At 45.4% G+C, this 13,462-nt stretch overlaps 1 protein-coding gene across 1 annotated transcript; it reads right to left on the bottom strand.

Moving 5' to 3' along the window:
* Positions 1-481: 481 nt before the first annotated feature.
* On the bottom strand, positions 482-12,848 carry LOC139639649 (filamin-A-interacting protein 1-like). Its single transcript, XM_071513794.1, has 4 exons — positions 12,587-12,848; positions 2,430-2,724; positions 1,549-1,722; positions 482-664 (listed from the first exon to the last, which is right to left on the bottom strand). The coding sequence occupies exons 2-4, from the start codon at positions 2,715-2,717 to the stop codon at positions 482-484; spliced, it is 645 nt and encodes a 214-aa protein (XP_071369895.1). The 5' UTR covers positions 2,718-2,724; positions 12,587-12,848.
* Positions 12,849-13,462: the final 614 nt, after the last annotated feature.

Here is a 13,462-nt window from a genome sequence, read left to right on the forward strand (position 1 = left end):
TTTATACATTAATCCATGAACTAATTCATGGAGAATCATACATTAATTCATGGTAAATTATGCATTCATTAATGCATTAATGAATGTATATTTATGTACCTCTGATTTTAAAGTATTACTAAATCTTGTATGCTGTTTCTTCACATGGAGGAAAAGTACATTACTATTTAGATACATAGCACAGAGATACACATGACATGGGATATATTTAAATAAAGATATATTTAGATATATTTTTGTATAAGGGATGTCAGCATTTCCTTATTCCTCTTTTTCCTTTCTGCAGTTTTTCTTCCCTCCCACTCATGAGCATCATTTGGGTAAGTCCAGATTTGATCTAGCAGTTTTTAGCATAATGATAGTGGGCATAGCAAAACGTGCCAGAAATGTATTTGGAAGCTGGTTTCTGTGCACCTACATCTAATAATTCATCACACTGTCCAAATAATATCTTCTCAGTCATTGTCCCCCCTACCCCTCCTCACCTCTCCCTCTCCTGCTCCAGCAGGTTGGTGAAGTCATCGCTCTTGTTCATGTAGTCGGCGTGTTTCTGTTTCTCGGTGTCCAGCTCCTGCACGGTGCGGCGGTGGCACTTCTCTGCCAGCAGCAACTGACCCAGCATCCGCCGGTACGTCTCCTTGTGCTTCTCCTGCACATGCTCCAGCTGAGGGAGGCAGACACACACACACACACACACATGCAAGGACACATATACACACACATACCCACGGACATACATGTGGAAAAAAAAAAGAAGCAAAATATCATCAGTATCTTGCTGTACACAGTGTCCCATCACCCACTAAGTTTACTTCCTATGTAAACAGGGAAAGTAGTCCCTGGTAGTTCAAAACAGTATTATTCATATTTTGTGTAAAGTCTCTTTACAAAACTGCCAGATTTAGCTACATATAATTTAAGATTATTTATCATTTAGCTTTAGAGCTGCTAAATTCTCTCAAGTTGCCTTTTGAGATAATTCTAGTCACTACTATAACTCAACACAATATATGCTAAAGTGTTAGCATGGAGCACTGGAGCAAATGATCTACCAGGGACACATGGATGATTTTAGTGTCTATATTCTCGTCACTTAGCGGGAAACGTGCCAATCTCCCAAATATTTGCTTTATTCCCTTAAGTTATCATAAAGTACCCATACAAGTTACTGATTTTGTAGTGTCTTTTTAGAGAAAGAGTTTTTATGCCTCATTGAGCTCAATTCTTAAGTCATCAATTTCAGTCCTAACCCAAGCTCCCTTACTACTGACAAGTTTCTTTAGGTTTTTACAAGAAAGCATAATAACTCCAATGTCAGTCCTTTTGTGATTATACTTGTATTAAATGCTTCCTTGGCCTTTTATGGGTTTAGGCATTTTCATGACGCCGGAGTCAAGGAAACCCATTCAAAACTTTGTATATAATTAAAAAACATGCATGGGCACCGGCAAAAAAACAAAACCTTCTCTTAAGACCTGACAATTGGACTTTTTGGAGATACAAGTTTCCCATCTGACAGCAGCGAGATACGGACAGTTGAGGACTGACCTCGACCATGGGCTTGTGGTAGATGTTGTGGTCGTGCGGCTTGGTGCCCGCGATGAGGCCGTCCCTCTGCAGGGCCTGCAGGGCCGGGCCGGGAGCCGCAGAGCCGTAGCGTGACTCCAGGACCTCTGGGCGAGTCTGTTTGGACTTCAATATGTGGATGACATCTTCTCTGGCCTAAAAACACACGTATACAAATGGTATAGCATATTACGGACTGATAAGGAGCATGTGTTTTTCAGCACACTTTCCTCAAATGTCTTCAGATACAACACAACCCCTCTTCTTCGAGCGTTTATCCATTGACCCCGGACTGCTTGATTCATTGATCTTTTATATAATCCGATTCTAGACTCCAGAGCCACACTCCAGCACAGTCACTTGCTCAACACCAGCCATATGTTTGCCTGTTTTCTCTGGCGTGTTTTACTGCCATTTCCAACCACAAGATAGAGCTATCGTGCAAAGAAATTACAGGCCGACTCCATCCAAAGCAAGCATGAGGCAGTTTCCATTCAAACGGACTCTGTATTTATCCACGATTCATTTCACTGGGCATGTTTTCTTTCCCTCGATATTGCACTTGCTCATTAAGTTTGGAGTTGGTTGAAGGTCAAAGAGCTATGCCAAGTTGCCTGTAAATGCTGATCTGGGGTCAGTTCTGCAGTCATCCCAGTTAGGGTTAGGAAGGGAATAGGGGAGTTGAACTGTGGTCAGCGATGAAGTTTAAACTCAAGTCAAATATATACTATTGTATCCATGCATATGTATTTCATTCACACGTTTGTTTGTTTGAGCTTGTCCATTGCCGTTTGATATGTAAGAATCATTGTTTATTGTACAAATGTGACTTATTAAGCAGGGTGTAAAACTGCCCGACCCACCTGAACCTCTCCCTCCATGATCCCCAGCAGCTTCAGCAGATCCTCTTTGGACATGTCCATGATGCCCGGTCTCTGCTCTCCGGCCTCGGACGGATCCACCGGTGACTTCTCTTTGTCGGAGATCACCGCCACCTCCACCTTCTCCTCGCCCTCCTTCTGCTGAACTTTGACCTTCAGGCTCTTTATGGGGAGACCCACTTCCTGCTCTTGGTTGATGTCAGGGTCGCCCTGGGGAACCCCGAGCACCCCGTTGGCCGGGCTTTCCACCCCGCTGCTTTTGGACCTCATCGTCTACCTGGACACAAGACAAAAGAAACAGGAAACCTTTACTAAAAAAACAACATTATTTTAAAGGTAAACTCCGGATACTTTGCGTTGTGTGAAAAACTAGTGAGGTGCTGCTTCAATAAAGGAGAAAATAGCAATTTTGCCACTTGGATCAGTGTTGAGTGAATGAGTGCATGTCATCAAAACTTTTTTTTTTTTTTAGCTTTGGCACGATTTGTCCTCTCATGGCACTTTCCCATGGTGTGCTTTTCATGTCATTTTCATTTTATTATTGCATTTCATTTTCATTTGGAAAGGTGTTTCAGGTTTTGCTCAGAGAGAGGGGGAGAGAGAGAGAAAGAGAGAGAGAGAGAGAGAGACAGGAACAAGCAAACGGACAGAAAGAGAAAGAACTAGAATAAAAATAAACAATATGGAGACTGTGGAGTGACAATTTACAGTGAGTTTTATGACTTTGGCATTGAAAACCAGTCGTCATATCACAACTCCCCATTCGCCGCCTTGCTGACCCACTTTTATCCAATAACAAACACATACACACACACACACACACACACACAGAGAATTAGAATTAGAACTACATGAAGAAGTGGAGATCATTAGCACATGGTGTAAGGTTAGCTGTAAGAAAGCTCAAAAATTCCACAGCGTCCTGCATCTGTCATGTTCCTAATCTGGGCTAAATATCCATGATGCATAATCACCCAGCACTGTGTGTGTGTGTGTGTGTGTGTGTGTGTGTGTGTGTGTGTGTGCGTGGTGTGTGGGGGTGTGTGCATTCCTGACACGTCCTGTTCTCTCGCAAGGGTTGCGTATCTCATGCTGAGCGTTGACGGTTTGGAAGCGCTCCGACACATTTGCGGCACCCCTGGGAGCTTTACCCTCTTCTGCTGACATGAAAAGTCTGAGTCAAACCTATTATCCAGATCCTGGAAATAAATCCATAGATGACGCACTGTAAATTCAATCTCGCTACATTAACAATGTTTGACAACACAAGTCATCTTGATGTAGCCTATAGTTGCATTATAGCCTATTACTTTATTTTATTACTTGTTTAGGGAGAATAATACTAAGGAGTTATAGTGCATATATGTAAAGTACTGTTAAGTTGTACTGCAAACAAGCAGTATAGGTCATCAGGGTGGAACTGTGTGTGTGTGTGTGTGTGTGTGTGTTTGTGTGTTCGCCTCTCCTCGTGGGTGTGTGTTAGCGCATATATGTATGTGTGCATGCATGTGTGTGTGTGTGTGTGTGTGTGTTTACGCTCCCTTTAGTGCATAACGCTCTAACAACAGCCTTGGGACGCTGAGCAAGGGTTCTCTTTGTGATCGTTTTCAGATATGACATCAACAGGACTTTTTAATTACAAACAGATAACGCCCCCCCCCCCCCCGGCCCCCAAAATCCCCTCCGCTCCCTAGCACCCCGGTGATGTCATAGCACCCTGACCTTCGATTCGCGCACCGAGACATCCTGAACGAGCCAAACGATGTCATGCATTCCATATAAATCCCATATGCATAATGTGTGTATATGCTGTATGCGCTGGCAAAATATGCGTATATGCATACTGTATGCACATGGATATACACACACACACACACACACACACACACACACACACACACAGAAACTACATCCTCAGACATAATAATCATTTAAAGCAGTGCGTTTGGGAGGTGGAACAGTGGGGCTGGGAACATCAATAACCATTTGAATCATTGTAACTGGATTAAAACAAGATGTTCAATAGGAACTAGCTGTCATACAAGGGGAACTGGACTCTCTATATGCGATGTAAAGGGGTTTGGCAGCCAGTCCATCCGAGGTCTCAGTTCACCTCGGAGGAAAAATGTTTATCTTCTTCCGCAGTAGTGGTCGGCGGAGCGCGGACCCCGATGACTTCTAATGACGCCTGAAACCGATCTCTTTGAATCCCGCCAGTTTCCAGGAAAAAGGCCCGAGCACATGAAAGGGAAAGGGTTGAGAAAGATAGCACCGGCCGAATCTCTCCGTTGCAACAGAAAAGAAAGAAAAAAAAAATCTTTAGAATCAACACACCGAGTACATTCCTTATCTTAGCGCTGGAAGTTCAATGAGTTTACTTTGGCTCCGAGGTGAGGTGGTTCCTGCCTGGAGATCGACTTCAGTGCCCTCGTTCCTGTCCGTAACTGTTAGCGTCAAATGTGGGCTCCCAACCATTGAGCCAAATGTAGCAGCACAGAAGCCTATACAAGTGTTACAGTGATCCTACCGCCATTCAACCGGTGCCAGAGAGTTTGAATGACATAAATGCCCAGGGGTGGAGGGCATTAAACGGGGTATAACTGGGGCACAGGGGGGATGAAACACGTGCGATACTGTACTTCACTCAGGCAGAGTGATGAAGTACCAGAGATGGTTGACACTAAGTTAGGCACCCAGCAGTTTATTTATAATTTCTGGGCTGATGCCATCCAACTCCAAATCAGCTATCCGCTTGCCTCATTTTCTGCTGTCGCTCCTGTTCAACAGAGTGAGCAACAAAGTGTCTATGTGTTAGTAGTTATAGTTGACAGCTGCAGGACTAATTATATGAGAAATCGAAGCATCTTGCTGAAATGCAAGGGTTAAAAGAAATGGCTTGCTGCAAAAACTGACGGTCCTAATGTGTTTACTTGAAAGGTCGCCGGCGGAGCGAAGAGGTCAGAGAGGATTCACACACAAATCCTGCTGACTGCATCCTGAAAGCACTTTGTGTCCTCCAAACTGCCCCGAAACAAACAAATGAATTTCCCCCCTTGAAGATAAGCCTCTTAATCAAGTTGATACATATCTCCATGACCTAAACAATTTAGTTGTTCACATCATCACCTTCCACTTTGCCCAGAATAAACACTGTTCTCCTGATGTCGGGCCTCTTTTGGCTATAACTCAAACTCCAAGGCAGCTATTAGTTTACCTCAGGCACAGACTAATTAAAAGACTTTGTGTTCCAACATTACATTATTGTGTAATGTAACCTACAGGGACATATTGCGCATTTTGAGAACTCAACCATGCAAGTCCAAGTTTCCCAGGTTACAGATAGACGACTGGACGCATTTCAAGCACAGCTATTCACGATAATAATCTATCGCTCCGATTTCACTGGCCCCGATGATGACAAGACCTCCTCATGTTCCTGAACTTTCTCCAAAATTGCGCCTCTCCGTCGAATTCCAACACAGTGTCTCACATCAATTCAGTTCAATCCACCTCGACTGCATGGCCACTTTAATCGTGATTGTAGCGAATTCTCCAGAGGACCAAATGGGGATTCCAAAGCCACGTGGCCCGCATTCCAGTCTGGCACGCGACATTCCCAGTTGCCTTCATGGAAAATAAAGCGGAGCTGGCAGACAATGGGCCTAACTCTAATGTCCGTGCCAACCGCCAGAATGCCCACACACACTCACGGCATCCGAACCATCTGCAGAATGTTACCGATTGCCTGGCATCCGATACACCCTTCGAATATGAAAGAGGGGCCTAATACCCGAGGAGGCCCCAGTCAAGGCCTGAGCCTAAATTTAAAGTGGGACCCCAAATCTAACCCCACAGCTTTGGGCAAGGCCGGTCCCTGGCCACCAAGTCCAGCTGTCACACTGGGGTATTTATAGGCCCCAAAACACGTGCCTCCGTTCCAAAGGGAGAAAAAAGGGGGCCATAAAATTTCATCAGTGGTCAGCAAGTCACGGGATACTTCTTAACATTGGTCTGAAATTCCATGGGCAAAGCATCTCATAGGCGAGAATACAATGCTGGACAGGACTTTACGTTATCAGTGACAGAAGGACTACTTTGCTTCTCTGTCCCATACAAACCACAAGTAGCTCAAGTAGTCCTTGTGATACTAGACTTCTTGTTGTTTGCAATTTACACTGGGACAGAGGGTGGGCTAGGGTAAACTGATGTATAAAGTCTCAATGTGTGCATGTGTGGACACTTGACTTGCAGAGCTGTAAACTATAAACATGACAAGGTCCGGGATAGACGATAGGTAGTAACACATATGTCATGTTATTTCTGGTAGCGTGTAAAAGATTTTCACCCTCTGTTTATGAATCTCCTGAAATACCAGACTAACAGTCCTAGAGTCTGCCTGTCTGTGATGTTAACTTCGAGAGAGAGAGAGAAAGGGGTGCGGGGGTGACAAAGATCTGGCATGGAGCCAAACACATTTGCCAGAGATGAGAGATGAGGACAGCAGTTGCAAATAATGCAACAGCCCCTTCGACGCGTTGGGAAAAATTAATGGTTTGATTGGGGGAGTTTGATGTATCCACGCCGTGAATCCAACGTGACTAAATAAGGAGCGGGAAATGCTCCTTCGCACGCAAGAGTTTGGCAACTCGTTACGCCAGAGGACACTGATAAAATGCAGCAAGCTTGAGGAGCTCTTCCATCCTGACAAGAAAAACACAACATCTCGCCAAGATATGAGAATTTCAATCAAAACTGTAGCTATGGGTGAGATTGTGGAACCAAAAGTCAATCCGTCTGATATTAAAGGTTTTGCGAGCACCTATTTCCCGTGCAAGGGTTCAGTGCAAATCGGTCTGTCTCCGCTGTCTGATGGACGGCGCATTCCAGCCAGACAACCACTGACCTTTGGGGGCCAGATATTACATAACAGGCATGTTCTAGGAAAATAAAGATAAGCAGACGAGGATGACAAGCTTTCTCTGTTCAGATGGCTACACCAACTTAGACATATACACAGTTTCCTTCAGCATGCTACTTTGCAGGACTGGCCCAATATCACTAAACTACACTGTAAATCTCAGACAAAATCATTGTTCCACTGTCAAAAACCCTCCATGCTCCACAACCTTCGATACTGTACAAAGTCAAGCTTTTACAGTTTGACCTTAGTGTAACGATGGCTTCTATTAATATCTAATAGCGACAATAACTCTAGCGTTGGCGTGCCATGCTGGGGCAAAATGTCAGTATAGGTAGTGGGTTTCATGTCGTAGTATCCTCTTCATGTCACGTTAACATGATCCCCTCATTGGAGCCTGCAGTAGCTTCAGCAGTTAAGGTTTCACTAATGAGCAAACTAAGGGGAACTTAGGTATTGGTCAACAGATCATTGCCCATATTAGTGACTTACAGCAAATAAGGGCAAATAAACTAGATCTTTGCTTCATAGGCAGCTCAGTGTAGGTAGTTCCTCGGCCATTTATGAATGATGACATATTTATGATAGATGTGGCTGGTTACTGTTAATAAACAGCTTTACATTTAGTCAGATATTCACTTCGAGTGTTTTATGAATCTATATATTTCATGTGTAAATCCACAACGGCAATCATAAATTTACAGTACGAAACTCACATTGGTTTGACGTTGCCCATGTGTGTAGAGAGTCTAATGCATATTGTGTTCAGTCACACAACATGGCGAGCAGAATGTTGCTGAGCGACATACCGTCACCAAGCATATGGATGGGTGCAGCTGGAGTATCAACCACTCATCAGCCCATAAAATAGCAAGGCCTTGTAAGAATACATGACTCACTTCCATCTCTCATTAAGGGAATTATATTCATAATGGGAAACATGAACACATCCATTATTCCTCGGAGCTCAACATACTCGACGGTGGCCTCAAAACGGGGCGCAATTCCCATAGCAACAGCATTCATTCTATCTATTGAGAGAGCGGGGCGGGGTGTCTGTAAACTGAAACGGACTTATCAAGCGGCAAATTCCTCGGGACGCATGACGTGACTGGATATCATCTTTACGGCGTGGAGATCAAGAAAGAGATCAAGTGCAGTGCTGTGCTATGAATAGGGACAGCAAGACGACATATGGATGAAGCGGACTCAAATACAGCGCTGAGTCGTAAGGTCGGCCATTTGTCTGCAGTCTCACGTTCAAATGCCTCTTAGATCAGTCAGGAATTCGACAGATTCAAATTCCTGTCCCGGTTGGCGATCCTATACTCTCTCTCAGGAAGAACTTCAGCAATTCCTCTGCCATTGGGGGTCACTGCATAGTGCACTGAAGAGATGTTGGACTTTTTGGTATGGCTATGTTACCTCCAGGAGTTAAGGTTTTTCCAATGAAATGCATTGTTAAGATTGGAAAGCCTTTTCAGTACCTCAGCATCTTCATGGCACATTGCTGCCCTGGAACAGCTATCATACAGGCTGCTGCAGCTGTAACCTCACATACTGAGGAATGCATTGCATTATTATGTAATACTCAACCTGCAATGTTGTAACTATTTGAATTCTTCACCACCACCACCACCACCACCACCACCACCGTCTTTTTTTTGGTGGGTGAGCATGTGTATTGTTTCATTGTGTCCAGCCAGCATGTGTTATGTTTACGGTCTGTTTTGTTTGCTGTGTGACTACTATGTTGTGCAGAAGACAATAGAAACAACTAATCATAAAAACAATGAAATGCATTGTTGCATGTGAAACCAAAAATACAGTGGGGAATATAATGGCAGGCAATGGAAGAACTCTGTCTCTGTTAAACTACAGTGTGGTGGCTGGTCTTCAACACTGAATGACAACCAACCAGAAGAACCAGTCGTCCTGATCTCAGTGCTTTCAGTAAATATACAATAGCTCTTCCCTGCAAGTCAATGACATCACTGGACAGATGGAAATCTTTGGCCGGCTGTCATCGCACTCCTGTCCACGAGAACAGTCACGATGATGTCACTTCCCCCTGAGAGCCAGGAAGGTGGGAAGGAAGGAAGGAATGGAGGGAAAGAGGGAGGGAATATGGTTGAGATCACCGAATCTCTCCCTTCTGAGGAATTCAGAGTGTCTCTCGCAGCAAACAAGTAGATCTCTTTCTGCTCAGAAAGGTGCAACGCATGATTAAATGTGATGCTGCCTGAGAGAGAGAGAGAGAGAGAGAGAGAGATAGAGAGAGAGAGAGAGAAAAGGAAGGTGCAAAGGTCTATTGGCACGGGGCCAGATACATAAAAGGAAATCACTTGTTAGCCTATTATACACTGAAACATTCGCACCATTCCAAATATTCCTAACTGAACATCATGCGTAAACACAGAACCTCACCAGTCATAACAATATAATGTGATGGGAGCCAATCTGATGTTTCACTCAAAGAATACAGCATAAGTTCACTCATGTGATGGTCTATCAAATGGTCTATCAAATGGTTGTGAGATCTTGGGTTGCTATGGAGTTTTAGGGCTTATTTTTAAACCGAGGGAACATGAGTTATAAGTGCCACTGTTCTGCGAAATATCCAAATGCGTCTAAGCTGCATTTTTGGCATTCATGACCAGAGGCCCTTATACGACAGGAGCTGTGCATGTGTCAGTGACAGCTGTTGTTGAGGCCCACCAGGCCTATAGGAGAGACACTGACCACTGGCAGCAGCACGTGACCGGCTCCACCTCCTACTATTCGCTGGCCAGGCAGTCCTGATCTCTTCTGCAGAGACCAGGCCAAGGCAGCAGCATCGATGGCAAAGACACAAGTTGTAGACAAACAACATAGAACAATGTGCAAGAGCAGGAATACAATACAATCACATCGAAGAGTAGAGTTTAATCCAGGGAGACGCCCACGCCCTGCATTGCAAGAACCAATGCACACACACAAATGTCGACAAACAGCCCACGTATACACACACACACACACACACACAAGCACACATGGCCGTACATGTGGAGATGGTGAGGAGGAGTGAGGTCATTGAGTTGATCAGGTGCAGGAGTCCCTAAGTCTGTGTGCTCCTCATAAAGAATGATGAAGGCGGTGCGCTTGGGACATCCAAGGTACAAGTTCTCCTCATGAAGGCATGATGTCTTCTCCTGCAACTCTCAGTGCATCAAAATATCTCCATTCTCCTTCTTCAAATCAGTTTGTCTTTTCTTGTTCTTTTTGTGGCAACTTTTTTTTCTATCCAATCCTTTAGCGACAGTCAATTTTAAAAAACATGAGCGCAGCACCGGCAGCTCACGCTGAAACACAGCATGACATCTCACCCTGTGCGAGCGATTTGACAAGTACTGGATAACCATTCACACTGCGCTACGCTGTCAGTTGAACAGTGGGGCTGCTAAACATCGCAGCGGAGCGCTAGCTATCTCTCCCCGCCATCTCATTCCAGTGCTAGGAGCTAACGCTGCATCTCACTGCTCAGCTATGTCCCTATCACTCTCCCCATCAGAAATAACTAAGTGATGTAGGGCTAAAATAATGCCATGAGGTAAGCCAGTGACACGTTTGGTAGAGCTCGGCTCCACAACAATGCCGCTTTAGCAAACCTCCATGCTTCGTTTGCATGAGTCACTTGAGTTTCTGTTTAAACGGGGGCTTCATTGTTGATTTAAGACTGACTCATTGGCAAGTTGGAAGTGATAACGGCCCGACTGATGTTCACAAAGAGATGTTATAAACGATTCATCTCTTTCAAGTGGCTACGCGAATGGATGAGCTCCAATGACCCCAAGTGCTGCGGTCGGAGAGGATCCGCTTATCCAGAAGCTGGAAGGAGTGCAAAAAATGTTAATGAGCGATATCTCTCCGCCATTTCTCTTTGTCTCGTGTCAACGGTGATATCATTAAGTGCACAGAGGCCACATCAGCTAGAGAGGGAGGGTAGGAGAGAGAGAGAGAGAGAGAGAGAGAGAGAGGGCGAGGTCGCACTTAGCTGTTCCACATTAGCCCCTGGACACAGACAGATAGGTGGACCCCGACATATGGGATCTTTGACAGTAAGTTAAGCTGCGCCTGTGCTGGAGTCTGCTTGCTGAAAGTGAGATATATTTCAGGCTTTCTTTTTGGCTTGGCGAGGCGAGGTGATGTACGCCTTGACGAATGGACAAGCGGCTAGCAGGAACCATGTGTCTCCTCCAATAGGCTGATGACGTCTTGCCGATAAAATGGAATCCTTTCTGGCATCATTACAGTTCATAAATATCCAGGATCAAAGACGTCATCCGGCTGAGACCTCCTGAAGCCTGATAATTTTTAGCGCTGGTGCATGTATGTATGTGTGTGTGTGTGTATGTGTGTGTGTGTGTGTGTGTGTGTGTGTGTGTGTGTGTGTGCATAAGCGCCAGGGTGGCTGCAACAGAACAGAGGCCATGACAGTTATGAGCGCTGGAGTTGGCGGCTGTGGGAGACGTTGAGGGCAAAGGTTGCATATGTGTGTGAGTGTGTTTTTGCATACTTCATTCCCATGCATGAACTGCCAAATTAGCTGAATTACTTGTTCTCTATCTCCAACAGTCTCAACATCTCAATAGAGCATCATTTGTCTGGCTTTTACGCCCATCACCCCCTGTTTGCTGGTGAACTAGTGGGCTCCCCGTCCCACGTGCAAAACACAAGAGAAACCCTCTCACACTGAACAGCCTGAAACACACTGTGACAGCAATGTAACATGTAATCCACTGGAAATGTTTGATTCATGACTTGCTCTTTCCTGTATGTGTTGTCCCGGTGCCAGAGCCGTCTAGCCCTTAACTACAGCACGAGTATTCACTTGTCTTCTCATTAATGCAAAACTTAAAAAATCCATATAATTTGAATGCATTAAAAGCATGCAGAATTAATTACATGCTCAAGGGAAGAGTCGCCTCATTCATACGGTGCAAAACAGTCGACCGCAGCCGACTTGAGGCAAAGTGGTCGGATTGCATTCGTTCAAACAGTCTGCCCTTTATTGGCCCTAAGTGATGACAAAGTTCAGCAACGGCTCCTGTACCGTCTTTCTAGGTATTTCAATTTGACAAGAGTAAAGCGGAACAGCTGATAAGCTCTGCTTTGCCAGAAGCACATGGTTTCTTACACAGGAATGCTGTCAGTATGAGAACCTGAGGGGAAGCTGACTTACCTGCTGTTGTATGGTCCCCAGGTTTAGGCAATAGCAGTCAAACCAAGGGTAATCCTAGAGAAAAGGCACTCAAAGCAGTAAAGTATCCACTAATGTCCTCTCCTGTGTGGTCCACTTGTGGTGTCTGCTTGTGCTGGCTACTGAATGCTGCTAAGTGCCATCACTGGAGACAAGCTCAGCCCTCTCTCTCTCTCTCTCTCCCCCCTCTCTCTCTCTCCCAGTCTCTCTTCCTCTCAGGACTTCAGGTCAGCAATAAAAGAGAGCTGTAACTTCACTCTCTCTCTCTCTCTCTCTCTCTCTTCTCTTCCCTCCCTCTCTCACTAACCAACAACCTATCCAGCTCTGCTCTCTCTCTCTCTCTCTCTCTTTCTCTCTCGCTCCCTTCCCTCCTTGCCAAAGCAACACCTCTCTTTCTCTCTCTCTCTCTCCCTGTATCTTTTCGAGAAGTCAGTTGAAGAGTGTGTGAGACTGAGAAGAAAAGGGAGGAGGAGTGGGGGGGGGAAGTAAGGGAGAAAAAAGTCTTTGGCGGAGGAGGTAGGCAGGCGCTATTCTGTTCCCTCTCGGTGGTTGAAAAGGGCCGTTGCTCAGTGAGGAGAAAGGCAGAGGTGCGGTGTGATGTCCTTTGTCACGGGGGCCAGATCTTTTCACTCTGCCAGCTCCTCCGTTGTCCCGCTCTGCTCTTTGACTAGAGTCACAGAGGCTAAAAGCACGGCTCTATATTTAACTCTCCCGCTCTTGCCAGCACGGGCGCTGCTAGCAGCTGAGGCTAGCTGAACGCTAGATGTTTTGGCTGGCTGGCGAGAGCGCTCCGAGTCTCCCCGCTGACCCTCCGTGACAGCTGAGCCGCGCCGTGCCATTCTCTCATGCTGGGAAAGT

Source organism: Centroberyx affinis, unplaced genomic scaffold (genome assembly GCF_046629955.1).
Source record: "Centroberyx affinis isolate AG114_WGS23_722 - 3 ecotype Tasmania unplaced genomic scaffold, CSIRO-AGI_Caff_v1 ptg007520l_1, whole genome shotgun sequence".
Classification (NCBI taxonomy): domain Eukaryota; kingdom Metazoa; phylum Chordata; class Actinopteri; order Beryciformes; family Berycidae; genus Centroberyx; species Centroberyx affinis.

Excerpts from the sequence above, each read along its gene's own strand:
- LOC139639649 (XM_071513794.1), bottom strand. The coding sequence starts at position 2,717 with ATGAGGTCCAAAAGCAGCGGGGTGGAAAGCCCGGCCAACGGGGTGCTC. Across the intron at positions 1,723-2,429 it reads TCATGGAGGGAGAGGTTCAG|GCCAGAGAAGATGTCATCCA; the intron begins GTGGGTCGGGCA and ends GTGTGTTTTTAG. Across the intron at positions 665-1,548 it reads ACCACAAGCCCATGGTCGAG|CTGGAGCATGTGCAGGAGAA; the intron begins GTCAGTCCTCAA and ends TGCCTCCCTCAG.